The sequence below is a fragment of the Erythrolamprus reginae genome, chromosome 2 (assembly GCF_031021105.1).
Source record: "Erythrolamprus reginae isolate rEryReg1 chromosome 2, rEryReg1.hap1, whole genome shotgun sequence".
Lineage (NCBI taxonomy): Eukaryota > Metazoa > Chordata > Lepidosauria > Squamata > Dipsadidae > Erythrolamprus > Erythrolamprus reginae.
Genome location: NC_091951.1, coordinates 91,746,740 through 91,761,049, shown reverse-complemented (window position 1 = coordinate 91,761,049; position 14,310 = coordinate 91,746,740). Strand labels below are relative to the sequence as shown.

The 14,310-nt window shown below is 41.0% G+C and overlaps 1 protein-coding gene across 3 annotated transcripts in view; it reads right to left on the bottom strand.

Annotated features, from left to right (window-relative positions):
* Positions 1 to 14,310, bottom strand: part of DNAH1 (dynein axonemal heavy chain 1) — a 254,640-nt gene that overhangs the window by 216,104 nt on the left and 24,226 nt on the right. For all 3 annotated transcript variants that reach the window (XM_070738680.1, XM_070738681.1, XM_070738682.1), the window contains exon 2: positions 1,646 to 1,864. In XM_070738680.1, the coding sequence (XP_070594781.1) occupies positions 1,646 to 1,855 (210 nt within the window). In that variant the 5' untranslated portion in view covers positions 1,856 to 1,864. The remainder of the gene's footprint in view (positions 1 to 1,645; positions 1,865 to 14,310) is intronic.

The window sequence follows — 14,310 nt, the reverse complement described above, 5'->3', positions numbered from 1 at the left end:
CTTGGTGGCCTGGGTTGCTAGAACTGGCAGTGACACAGGCCTGCCGTGCCCCTGAACCGGCTCTCTTGGCAGTGCCATAGGCACCACCTTCTTGTGTTTTGTTTCTGCACACAAGCAGAAGCTGTGCACATGTGTGTGTGTGTGCAAAGCATGCCATGCAAAGCGTACCACGCATGTGCACAAAGCGTGGCATGCACATGTGCAAAGCGTTGCATGCGCATGCGCAAAGTGCATCACGCCACCCATGCGATGCCAAAGGAAGCCAACCAGCAGCGAAGAAAATCAGAACCCATCCCTGGTACAATGTCTTGCAGAAGTTACTGAGAATTTAAACATCAAACGGACACATTTGGATACAATCCACTGATTTTTTAAAAAAATAGAGCTTCTGGTACAGCTTGTGAATCATACTGTATCTAGACTGACTCCTAATAACAATAAAGCAGAATTTTTCTTTCACCTCTGATATTATAAATCAATCTTTATATGTGTTTCTATACTTTTCCTTTTCTAGTCTTTCTCAGTTTAATTATTAAAACTTAATTTCAAGCTCTTAAATTTTATTGAAGCCAATCAGTCAAAGCCAGAATTACAACATATCGGGTGCCCTTGTATAACAATTATGGGAAAGCCAAGCTAGTTAGGAAAACATCTGAGATACTTTTGAATAGAGACTGCTACTTTCTTTTACAAGTGGCAATTTCTCTCCTTAGAAATTAGAGAACTGAAAACAATCTATTTTCCATCTTCTTATCCAAATTAAGAATAGCTTGAGGGGAAGGAAAATAGAAATTGGGCAAAGAATGAAATTAGAAAATCAGCAATTACTCCCTATTGATGAAATAGATCCAGAATTTATGTATTTTCTCAGGCTGTGCAGTGCTTCACATTCAAGGCCAAAAAGTTCCTTGAAAAAGACAGAGGCATTCACATAACACTTATCTGCAACACCTTAAAGTCGCTTCATATATTCCAAGATTTCTATGGCTGCTGTCTCTAGTTACTATTCAACACGAATGAAATTGTTTACTGTAAGAAATTGCAGACAAGTGCTATTTATTTCTACACATGCTCCAAAGCATCTTTTTCCTAGCTTTATATCTATATCTATACCTGTATCTATATTGTACATCTATCTATCTATCTATCTATCTATCTATCTATCTATCTATCTATCTATCTATCTATCTATCTATCTATCTATCTACTTACCTACCTACTTATCTATCACAGGTCATCCTCAACTTACAACCACAACTGAGCCCAACATTTGTAAAGTGATTTGTTCTATTTTAAGAGTTTTCTTGCCACATTTGTCAAGTGAATCACTGCAGTTGTTTACTTAGTAACACAGTTGTTAAGTGAATCTGGCTTCCCTATTGACTTTACTTGTTACAGGATTGCAAAAAGGGGCTCACGTGACTCTAGCACACTGCCATCGTCATAAGTCAGTTGTCAAGCATCATAATATAAATCACAGGACATAGGGATGCTTCAATAGTGATAAGTGTGAAAAATTGTCATAAGCCACTATTTTCAGTGCTGTTATAACTCCAAATGGTCACTAAACAAACTGTTGTAAGTTGAGGACTACCTGTATGAGTACCCTTTGTATAGGAAGGGAAGTGAGATTCTATATACTTACGCCCAAGAGATCTGAAGCACCAGGTGTTAGGACATCAGAATAAAATCCACGTTCTTTCACCACTGGATATTTCTTATTGAATGTTCTATAGGAAGTATCCCCTGGAGTTGAGCTGGTTCCTGGACTAGAGTCTGTTCTTTGACTGCTGGGATATGGGGGATATGGACTTCTTCCCAAAGAGTTTTTCAGTTCCTTTTTGGCTTTATCCATATTTTATCCCTAGGGAGTTGGGCGGCATAAAAATCGAATAAATAATTTTTTTTTCCAATTTCACAACGCTGAGGCACATTTTTACATCATACACAACAAAGAAATTGCTATGAGTATCTCTACTCTAACGTTTAATATATGACAAGATAAATGGCTAATATACATTTTTTTAAACCATGTGTTTAAATCAGTGTTTAATTTGTGCAGACAGCGACTTCTGGAATTAGTCTCTTGGAAGCCAAAACTAAGAACTGACAACTCCCCACGATATTCCAGGTGGATGGGGTTTCAATTAATCTTCAATAACAAAATTTTGTCACATACATTATGAAAATATAACAATATCATTATGTAGATACATAACTTGAATGAAAAAGAGACTATACTGCTTACCAATACATATATCTGCAGTACTGCAGTAGTAGTATGCGGAAACCAGGGTAGGAACTTAGAACAAGAACATTTCTGATGCACTGATTATAGAGAATGCAAATGGTATGTGTCTATGTGACTATGTCAAATCTATGTGACTACAGGAAGCTCCTTTAATTAATTAATTAATTAAATTTTATTATTTATTTATTAAATAAAAATATTACTATTTATGGCTTCTTGAGCTCCTGAATGTATTAATTAATATCTATATTCAACATTATACATTCAGGAAGTCAAGATGCCATGAATAGTAATCCTTCTTTAATTTTTCAACCTAACAACTCTCGAATCAAATAAATCTTTACCACTGTCAGCCGTTTTAGGTAAGCCAGGTCAGGAAACAGACTTAAGAATGACTGGAAGTTTACTGATCTAACCTGTAGTAACAGAATGTCAAAAGTCTGGTTTTGTTTTCCTTTATCCCCCTCCTACAACCCAGGGAAACATTTTGAGTCTCTTTTTAGTGTTTCTTTTTTAAATTTTGTAACAGTCACAATATTGTCTTCACATGCTCATCTCTCTCTGGGTTTCCACAATGATGGTCATTGACCAGCACAGTCCTGTGAGTTGGATTTAAAAAACATTTATTAGTCCAAAAGCATTTCATGGGGATGGTTAGAACTTGTGTTTCCTGACTCTTAATCCAGCATCTTAATCATTACACTGCAGTAGATCTCCTTCAGCTTCCCTGCACCACGCTTTATTTGTTCGTTTGTCTGTTTATAATGAAATAGAAACCACCATGCAGCAAGCAAATTGTATCATCCTCTTTATAAGAATCTTTCTGCGTTCCGCATTGCATAGGCTCCATAGAAATTTCTTTCAAGGTGAAAATTATGATTACAATTTGTTTAAGTGTCTGCTTGTCCGCAGAAAGATAAAGGTAAACTAAAATTTTAAAGAACACCTAAGAGACTAGAACCGTGATGCCGACCTATGGCATGCGTGCTACAGGTGACACCTGGAGCCATCTTTGCAGGCAAAAGAGCCTCGCTAGAGTTGTTAGAGTGCAGTATTGTAATTCTGCTGATCACCAGCTGCCAGATGTTCAGCAGATCGAATTCTTAGCAGGTTCAAGGTTGACTCAGCCCTTCCGTCCTTCCAAGGTCGTCAATATGCTTACTCTCTGTAAACCACTTAGAGAGAGCTGTAAGTGGTATACAGTGTTCCCTCGATTTTCATGGGTTCAAAATTCGTGAATAGCCTATACCAGTGTTTCCCAACCTTTTTTGAGCCGCGGCACATTATTCATGTTTTCAAAATTCTGGGGAACACTGAAGGGGGGGCGGGGGGGCTAAAGAAAAGTTTGGACAAAAAAAAAATCTCTTCCTCCATTTCACTCTATTTCTCCCTCCCTCTCTCTCTCTTCCTTCCTTCCCTTCTTTCTCTCCATCCCTCTTTCTTTCTTCCTCTCTTTTTTGCTCTTTCTCTCTCTCTCCCTCCTTCCCTCCCTCTATGTCTTTCCCTCTCCCTCCTTCCCCCCTTTCTTTCTCTCTCTCTCTTGCTTTCTTTCCCTCTCTTTCTCTTGCTTTCTTTCTCTCATTCTCTCTCCCCTCCTTTTTCTCTCTCTCTCTTTCTCTCTCATTCACCACGCCAGCAACAGAGAGAAAAAGAAAGAGCAAGAGAGAGCCGGAGAGAGAGTGGAGTGCGCAGCAGCCATCAGCCTCCTCGCCCTCCCAGATGTCCCCAGCGCCCGGCCTCACGCCGCCTCCCGTTAGCCTGGCCGAAAGCCACACAGTCTCGGACTCCCGGATCGCTTGCTTCTCCGGCCAGCGCGGCGCTTTCCTGGGCAGATGGTTTTGCTGACCGGAGAAGCGAGCGATCCGGGAGTCCGGGACTGTGTGGTTTTGCGCCATGAAGAGAAAACGGCCGACTTTTCCCTGCTGCCGTTTTCTCTTCATGGCGCAAAGCCACACAGTCCCGGACTCCCGGATCACTCGCTTCTCCGGCCAGCGTGGCGCTTTCCTGGGCAGATGGCTTTGCTGACCGGAGAAGCGAGCGATCCGGGAGTCTGGGACTGTGTGGCTTTGCGCCATGAAGAGAAAACGGCAGCAGGGAAAAGTCGGCCGTTTTCTCTTCATGGCGCAAAGCCACACAGTCCCGGACTCCCAGATTGCTCGCCCCAAGGCAGGAGGCGGCGGCGGAGGAGAGTGGGCGGATCGGGCGGGCAATGGGGCAGGGCGGAGAAGCCAGGAGCGTGTTTGGCCGGAGGCACCGTGGGGAGGCAGGGGCAGGGATGTGCGGCAGTAGGTGCCTCCGGCCAAACGCGCCCCTGGCTTCTCCGCCCTGCCCCATTGCCTGCCCGATCCGCCCACTCTCCTCCGCCGCCTCTCGCCACGGCACACCTGACGATGTCTCGCGGCACACTAGTGTGCCGCGGCACACCGGTTGGGAAACGCTGGCCTATACCACGGTTTTTCAAAAAATATTAATTAAAAAATACTTCGCGGGTTTTTTTCTATACCATGGTTTTTCCTGCCAGATGACGGCATACGTCATCGTCAAACTAATAATTTTTGCAAATAAATAACAAAAAAATAATAATTGTTAATAAATAATTATGTTTATAAATATCAGAATCACTAAGTGTCTTATTCAAAGGTGAGTACCAGTAATAATGGTGAGTAAATGGTTGTTAAGGCAATGGGAAAGGGTAATTTAAGGGTTTAAAATGTTAAGGGAAGGCTTGTGATACTGTCCATAGCCAAAAATGGTGTATTTACTTCCGCATCTCTACTTTGTGGAAATTCGACTTTCGCGGGTGGTCTCAGATCGCATCCCCCGCAAAAATCGAGGGAACACGGTATAAATCTAAATGCTATTGCTATTGCTATATGCACGCACTGGCCAGCTGATATTCAGCTGGTCCTGCCCATGCCACTCCTACCCTAATAGGAGTCTCCACATGGCCCTTTTTGAATGCCAGATAAGTATAGGGCTTGCGTGGAGCAGAGATGGGTTCCTCCCGGTTTGGACTGAATCGCCTAAACCGGTAGTGACCTGCTGATGACTTCACTTAACTAGATCAGCCAATGCCGGTGCCTATGTGCTGCCATCTTTTCTCTTTTTTTTGCATTTCTTTTTTTGCATTTTTGTTCTAGTTTGGAAGATTTCTCCTGTTCAGCTGCTTGGAAAAGGACCCAACCACCCTCAGGTTAATATTGACCTTTATTTCTTTACCCAAAGCACAACTGATAGCTCCTTAGCTGCTATAGGTGACACCTGGAACCATCTTTGCAGGCACAAGAGCCTTGCTGGCGCAGTTGTGGACAGATTATGTCCAAAAGATGTTAATGGGGGAATAATAGCTGTGGAACAAATTTTGTTTGATAAGATAGAGAAAGTACTGTACTCAAAGTGCAACTACAAATAACAGATCAAGAGAATGATTTAGAAAAATATATTTTATTGGATATTCCAAAAAACTGGCTGAGGTTTTAAAGACTAAAGGAGAAATACAGATGAAATGTTTTCCTATTGGATCTAGAGAAGTGGCTTGTTAAACCCTTGAAGAAATCTGAGTAATAGGATAAAGAAAAACTGAAGAGAAACCAAATCTTACAATACTTCAATGGACTAAAGATTAAGACTTAGAAATAAAAGAAAGGAATACAAAGCTGGTTTATTCAGTCACAGTGGTAGCTGAAATAACACTTTTCAGTAAAGTACTTGGCAACTCTGCAGATTTTTTGCTATAAACAAAAATTAAAATTCGATGTTTATTGGATTTGCTTATAAAGGGATGAGATATAGGATGAAGATATATCTGTTTGTAACCTTATGAAATATTACTAAATTTGTTTATATTTGCTGTAATGAAAGTTGGAAATCATCAATGTATTTTTCTTTTTCTTCATAATATCTGTTATCTTTTCTTTTTTACTTGCATTTTTCTTTACTATTCTTTTTAAAGTTTAATTTCTATTAGTTTTTACTAGTGAATTCAAAATCCGTCATAAAATTATATACTAAAATTTAATTTATATCTATCATTTGTTTCAACATTTACTTAATTAAAGATATCTTTTTAAATCTCTTGTTACATTTGGAATTTCTCATTACAATATTCTGGAGCACATCTGCCCTTTCTGAATATATGTGATGATACTGCACCTACATATATTAGGGATGAAGTTTATATTGGTTCTTATATTTACAACCAATGGACACTGTGACCTAATATTGTGGTGATTTTACAAAGAACACTGTGGCCAGATAGTGATTTTATGAACAAATTAAAGGGTTTTTGTTTTGTTTTCTAGTATGTTAGATATTTTATTTTGATATAAAGAGGGAAACCTTCCCAAATGACCCTACTCTTGTCTTCACTGTAAAGCTTGCATCTAGGAATGACTGTAGACCATTAATTTTCTCCATTCCAGCAAATTTAAGTTATACTCACTATATCTATTTCGTTCAAAATCCAATTTCTGGTCTTAGAAGCTGGTAACACTAACACGAAAACACCAGTATGCCACATATTTTTCACATTTTAGTATGAATCTTTTTCACAGCATTTTTGTCTCTCTTTCATCTCCCGATTGACACAATCACTCATCAACCTATTTCCAGCACTGGTCTCTAAGTGTGAAATATCTGTACCTTCCTGAACCAAATGCTGCCTAGCAGCTGTCTGTATTCCCTTAAGACTAGGTTTAAAAATTATTCTACCAGGGTTTTTTGCACCAGGAATTGTTTCAATTGTTTTAGTTTGTGCTAAAACATTCTCCAGTGCCTAATATGAAGTATACAGTATTCCGCTGCCTGATGTTATTGTCTCATCCAAAGACTGAGATCCCTAAATTCTGCTTGTCTAGTTGGCCCTACTCATCAAATAAGTAACTTTTCTTCAAAATGCCATCTTGGTAATCTTGGATGTCATCTGCTTTCTAGCAAACTAAATTTGGTTTCCAGGGTTTGGTAACTACATTTCTCAAAATAATTGGTGCTAGTATGACCACAGCCACTGCTTTTCTCACAGTACTTTATCTAAACACCTCATGATACCTGCAACCTTTACACCAGATGGGCAAGTCACCATGCAAAGTATATGACCATGACAAACCCTGGCTGAACAAATTACCTACAAACTTAAGGTATTTCACTTTCTTCCCCAGTGAAGCATCACAGTATGAGGAGGTTTTAGAACCATAGATGTGACTGAGTCAAGCTATCAAAGTTCTCTTACCACGTTTCCTCAACACTCTGTGGCTTCCATTGGCTGCCGATCAGTTTCCGGTCACAATTCAAAGTGTTGGTCATGACCTTTAAAGCCCTACATGGCATTGGACCAGATTACCTCCGGAACCGCCTGCTACTGCGCGAATCCCAGCAACTGATAAGGTCCCACAGAGTTGGCCTTCTCCGGGTCCCGTCGACTAAACAATGTCGTTTGGCAGGCCCCAGGGGAAGAGCCTTCTCTGTGGCGGCCCCGGCCCTCTGGAACCAACTCCCCCTGGAGATTAGAATTGCCCCCACCCTCCCTGTCTTTCGTAAACTACTCAAGACTCATTTATACCGCCAGGCATGGGGGAGTTGAGATATTCCTTCCCCCTAGGCCATTACAAGTTATGCATGGTATGTTTGTATGTATGTTTGGTTTTATAATAAGGGTTTTTAGTTGTTTTATTATTGGATTGTCACATGCTGTTTTTATCATTGTTGTTAGCCGCCCCGAGTCTACAGAGAGGGGCGGCATACAAATCCAATAAATAATAATAAATAATAATGATAATAATAATCTATATCAATAAAATATAGTTCCAGTCAGACATGTAGAGTCTCCTGATTTGGCCTGTCTTACAGAGCTGACTAATGTGGGTTCATTACTGAATGACTGTGCCCTTCCTATAGGAATGCCAATGTCAGGGTTCCAAATAACCCCCATCCCCCATGAAAAAAGACTCTGTGGATAGCAATTCCTCAAAGTTACATTTTATTAGAGATGTCATATTGGCACATCTGGGAAAATCCGAATCTGAAAGTTCCAGATTTTCCCCACCCAAAAGAAAGTCAACGACCCATCCCGTCTACCCACAAGCCCATCACATAGTCCAATCAATTCATCATCCATATTGGAGACAATCCTCAGTGACATTCGTCCAGGTGCAGGCCAAAGGTCCTTGACTCCCAGAGAAAATAATAATAATTAATAATAATTTATTAGATTTGTATGCTGCCCCTCTCTGAAAACTCAGGGCGGCTCACAACAACAATAAAACAATACAGAACAAATCTAATAATTAAAACTGTAACTAAAACCCATTATCTTAAAAACAATCGATACTACACAATCATACCCACTCATTACTTTAATGGTCAGAAAAGGGGATACATTAGTTACCCCATGCCTGGTGACATAGATAGGTCTTCAGGCTCTTGCGAAAGGCGAGGAGGGTGGGAGCAGTTCGAATCTCTGGGGGGAGTTGATTCCAGAAAGCTGGGGCCGCCACAGAGATGGCTCTTCCCCTAGGCCTCACCAGACGACATTGTTTGGTTGACTGGAGAAGGCCAACTTTGTGGGACCTAATCAGCCGCTGGGATGTATGCGACAGAAGGCGATCCCGTAAGAATTCTGGTCCGATGCCATGTAGGGCTTTATAAGTCATCACCAACACTTTGAATTGTGTCCGGAAACTAATCGGCAAACAATGTAGCTGTGGAGTGTTGACGAAACGTGGGTACAGTGATCCCTCGATTTTCGCGATCTCGTTCTTCGCGAAACGCTATATCGCGATTTTTCCCACCCGATGACGTCACTCTCTTCCTTCCTTTCTCATCTTTCTTTCTCTCTCTCTTTCTCTATCTTGCTTCTTCCTCTCTCACACTCTCTTCCTCCCTCTCTCATCTCTTTCTTTCCTTCTCTCTCTTTCTCTATCTCTCCCCCTCTTGCTGGCGGGCGGCGGGCGGCGGACGGGCGGGCGAGCGGGGGCATCAGCGAGGAAGACCCAGGGAAGGTTCCTTCGGCCGCCCAGCAGCTGATCTCCTCGGCAGCGCGGTAGCAGCGAGGAGCCGAATCGGGATTTCCCCTTTGCGTGGGCGGCGGGGAAACCCCGATCTTCGTCTGCTTGCTGCTGCTGCGCTACCGAGCAGATCAGCTGCTGGGCGGCCACAGCAGCAGTGAGCAGACGAAGATCGGGGTTTCCCCGCCGCCCACGCAAAGGGGAAACCCCGATCTTCGTCTGCTCGCTGCTGCTGCGCTACCGAGCAGATCAGCTGCTGGGCGGCCGAAGGAACCTTCCCTGGGTCTTCCCCGCCACCCACACAAACTCCACCATCTGCGCATGCGCGGCCATGAAAAAAAGGGCGCGCATGCGCAGATGGTGTTTTTACTTCCGCAACCCTACATCGCGAAAAAACGATTATCGCGAGGGGTCTTGGAACAGAACCCTCGCGATAATCGAGGGATCACTGTATATCTGGGAAGACCCATGACTGCTCACACGGCCATGTTCTGCACGATCTGGAGCTTCTGAACAGTCTTCAGAGGCAGCCCCACGTACAGAGTGTTGCAGTAGTCGAACCTCGAGGTGATAAGGGCATGAGTGACTGTGAGCAGGAACTCCCTGTCCAAATAGGGCTGCAACTGGTGCACCAGGCGAACCTGGGCAAACGCCCTCCTCGCCACAGCCGAAAGGTGATGTTCCAAAGTCAGCTGTGGATCGAGGAGAACACCCAAGTTGCAGACCCTCTCTGAGGGTGGGGGTCAATAATCCCCCCCAGGGTAATGGACAGATGGATGGAATTGTCCTTCGGAGGCAAAACCGAAAGCCACTCCATCTTGTCATGGTTGAATTTGAGCCTGTTGACACCCATCCAGACCCTAACAGCCTCCAGGCACCAGCACATTACTTCCACTGCTTCACCGAATGGACACAGGATGGAGATGTACAACTGGGTGTCATCAGCATACTGATGACACCTCACCCCATGTCCTTGGACGATCTCACCCAACGGTTTCATGTAGATATTAAATAGCAGGGGGAAGAGGACCGACCCCTGAGGAACTCTACAAGGGAGAATCTTAGAGGTTGACCTCTGACCCCCCACTAACACCGACTGCTACTGACCGGAGAGGTAGGAGGAGAACCACTGTAAAACAATGCCTCCCACTCCCAACCCCTCCAGCCAGCGCAGAAGGATACCATGGTCGATGGTATCAAAAGCCATTGAGAGGTCAAGAAGCACCAGGATAAAGGATAAATTCCTATCCTGGGCCCGCCAGAGATCATCCATCAGTGTGACCAAAGCAGTTTCTGTGCTGTAGCCAGGCCTGAATCCTGACTACTGAGGACCTAGATAATCGGCTTCTTCCAAGGACCGCTGGAGCGACACCACCTTCTCAACAAACCCATAAAGGGAAGGCTAGAGACTGGATGGTACTAATTAAGTAATGTTGTGCTATACTGTATATCTCTACCAACTCCTTGAAATCTACCCTCCTGTTCTCCCAGGGTAATAATTGTGGCAGCTCTGAAGCTCTAAAGAAAACATGGCTTCCAGGACTAACAACCTTTGTTATTTTTAAAAGGGGTCCTTGTCCAAGATCCTTGTTCTTCTTGAGTGGAAGGAAGCTGCTATCTTGGAACTGTGACAAAATTATTGCATTCTGGAAGTTTTTGTCAATATACCTCTCAGGCTGGGTAAACATCTCCAATTCAACTCTTTCTGTTTCAAGGGAAAGGACTTGCTCACTGCTAGCTGTAAGATAATTGTACTGAAAATAAGCGTACAATTTGTGTCCATCAAGAATACAATTGTACATTTATTATGACATGCAATAAAGTGGAAAGCATCTTATCCCCTGATATCTTTCTGCCTTCATATAATACTAGCTATTGTTGGTAATTTTATATTCTTCTTCTTTAGGAACTAAAAGATAATTATGCTATACTTTTACAGATGCTTAAGCTTCCTTGATCAGTTAACCTCACTTAGATGCTTAGTTTCTGGAGATAAGTGGACAATGTACTCCATCCCTTCTCTCCTCTCCAGTTAAATTCACTTGAAAAACTTTCTTCTAATCTGAACTCCTACTCATTCACTCTACCACAGTGCCTGACTATTAACAGAATAACAGAGTTGGAAGGGACCTTGGAGGTTTTCTAGTTCAATCCCTTGCTCAAGCAGAAAACCCTATATCAGGAGTAGGCAAAGTTGGCTCTTCTATGACATGTGGACTTCAACTCCCAGAATTCCTGAGCTAGCATGATTGGCTCTGGAATTCTGTGCGCTGAAGTCCACAAGTCATAGAAGAGCCAACTTTGCCTACCCCTGCCCTATATCATTTATGACAAATGGTTGTCCAATCTCTTCTTTAAAAACCTCCAGTGTTTGAACATCTACAACTTGCATTGCCTCAAGAATGATTTGCTGGCTGGTAAATATTGAGGAAGGAATGGGATAATTTCATCCCTTAAATATATGATGACTTGATTCCTAAGAAAAATAGAATAAAAATATAATTGAGAAAGCAGATGGACAACCAAAATTTACTTGATCATAATCAATTACTTAAGTTGAATACAATTTTATGATAATCTAACTACTATAGTTGCTGCACATTCACAGTATTAGATTACTACAGGCACATGTAGCCAGGCACAGCTCATAAATACAACACCTGTTGACTAGATGTGTCTATATTTGCAGAATGTAGTTTATTTGTGTATGGCTTAACATATAAGATACTGTATTTCCAGCTATTTTACTTTATAACTTACAGATTTTGGCTTTGAATATTTTTCAGAATAAAGCACAATCAGTTAATTTTAATAAGTTAATTGTGGTTTATTTACAGACCATGGATTTTGATCAAACAATCTGTAGATTAATATAGCAAGTACATTCCATATTGTGGTTCAATTTAACCCTTTTCTATACAGTATCCTAATAAACAAAAAGGCATTAAAATACTTAGTAAATACAAGCACATCATTTAAAATGCTGAATTGTTCATCCCATATGCTTTAATAGCAACTAACCAGAATTAGATTTTCCTTTCAATATCAATATGTCACAATGCATATTGTGCCTTCATCAATATGAACAATAATTATATTTTACGTAAACAATATTGTAATTCAAAAGAAAATAAATTTATTGTTCCAATAACACAGATAGCTTTTCCACATAAACATTAAAGTAAAATTTGTGTTTAAAGTCTTTACGGTATCACACAACTGAAACATTTCATTTCTGCTTCTTTGGCAATTAAAATAAATGAAGAAACTTACTGCAGAATTCTTTTTGTTTAGTTCTCTAATAGCTGTCCTCCCCACCCCTTGGGTGATCTCATCTCAATTTCTATTCAACTGCCAAGTACAATACAAGTACAAGCAATTATTATCAGCCTGAGTATCCAAGCTAGATAAAGATGCTTATGTAAATGATGGTATTAATTAAATGCTGCCTTCAGCGTTCTGGCAAGAGGCTAATGCAGCCTTTTGTTTTGCAACATTTTGCCCCCAGAGCTATTCCTTGTGTGCCCAACCTAACCTCTTGCAGCAAGATCTTTTCCGATTGGCTACAGCTATCACACATGAATAGTTGTGCCATAGTGGGACGGCATCAGCAAATAAGGGTTGGTGACCAGTGACTGAGCAGATGTTGTATTATAATTACGAAGGTGAAAAGGCAATAAAAAGAAATCAAAGCATGAGCAAAATCTACATACCTTAGAGGAGTCAGACTAATCTGCTCTATGTGTGCTCAGCAAGTTCCATATTTAGGCTAAAACTTATCTTCATTTAAGAAAAAAAAATAGAATTACAGTGTTGGAAAAGAGATAATATATATTTTTTGCTATTCTTTTATGTTGCAGAAAATAACTCTGAAGAGCCATCTGTTATAGAAAGGAAAAGAATATGGCCTTTGTAGATCAGGGATAAAAATGACGGAAAGTTCATGAAATGGCAGGCCATTGTTATGAAGAATCAGATCTTCCTTTGTTTCTCTTTTTTCTTACACTTCGTTGAATAAATAATCTAAAACAGAGGAATGACTAAACAGGACAGTAGCTAAATGAATGTGAAAACATAGCATTTAAAAACAAATTACAAGAGGGGGGACTATCTCATTCATCTGTAGCAATATCTCACATAATCTATGACACTTCCCATTCCATCCTATATCCATTATCACAAGTGAAACTACCGGATATAATGGATGGAAATAATACTGTTCCCAGCACAATGTTCTGAAACTGGAAATAATATATATGATCAGGAAGAAAGAAGCATGGATTTCATTTAAAAAATGAGTTATGCATTCCCTCCACTACATACTCGTTACTCGGGGGGGGGGGGGGGGAACCTTTTCCATTTCATTTTTTAAATAAATGTTTCCCAAACTTGTAATAGTGAAGTATGTTTGCTATCTGAATTAGAACTGGAAATACACTTCAATCTTCTGTCTGAAAATACATATTTTAGGTCAGTTAAGAATAAGCATTATCTATGAGACTCAAACCCACGAGGAAGGTGCCTGATATTAAATCAGATCAAATCAGTGATCTGATTTATCTAACTCATATTGCCTTGACTGTAGCATTCAGATAAGGCTTTCTGAGCCTAGCTCAATATGCCACAGATTGATGTAAGGACCTTTTGCACGCAAATAGGGGCCCAAATTCCTCCTAAAATTTTCTGCTTAAATCATTGTCTTAAACATGCCACCTGCTTAGAAAATTAGCCTAGAGCAATGATTTAATCAGAGATTGAGTGAATAACCTTTTCTGAGGACTGGCTATTCAGTCCCATTCAGGGGACCAGTACACAGTCTGGCAGTTGCTGTTATAATCAGTTCAGTCTAATGCAGAGCAAATCTCAAAATGTGAAGAGGATAAGAGATAGAAGGAAGCTGTGATATCTGGCTGAGAAGTAAAAGACATTTTAAAACTGCAGCCCTGACTACTGCATGATATGTGAATTACTGTTTTTCATCTCTATTGAAAGTCAAATCTGTAGCCTAATGGCAACATTGGCAATATCAAAACAATTTGCTGTTTCAATGCTGATCTA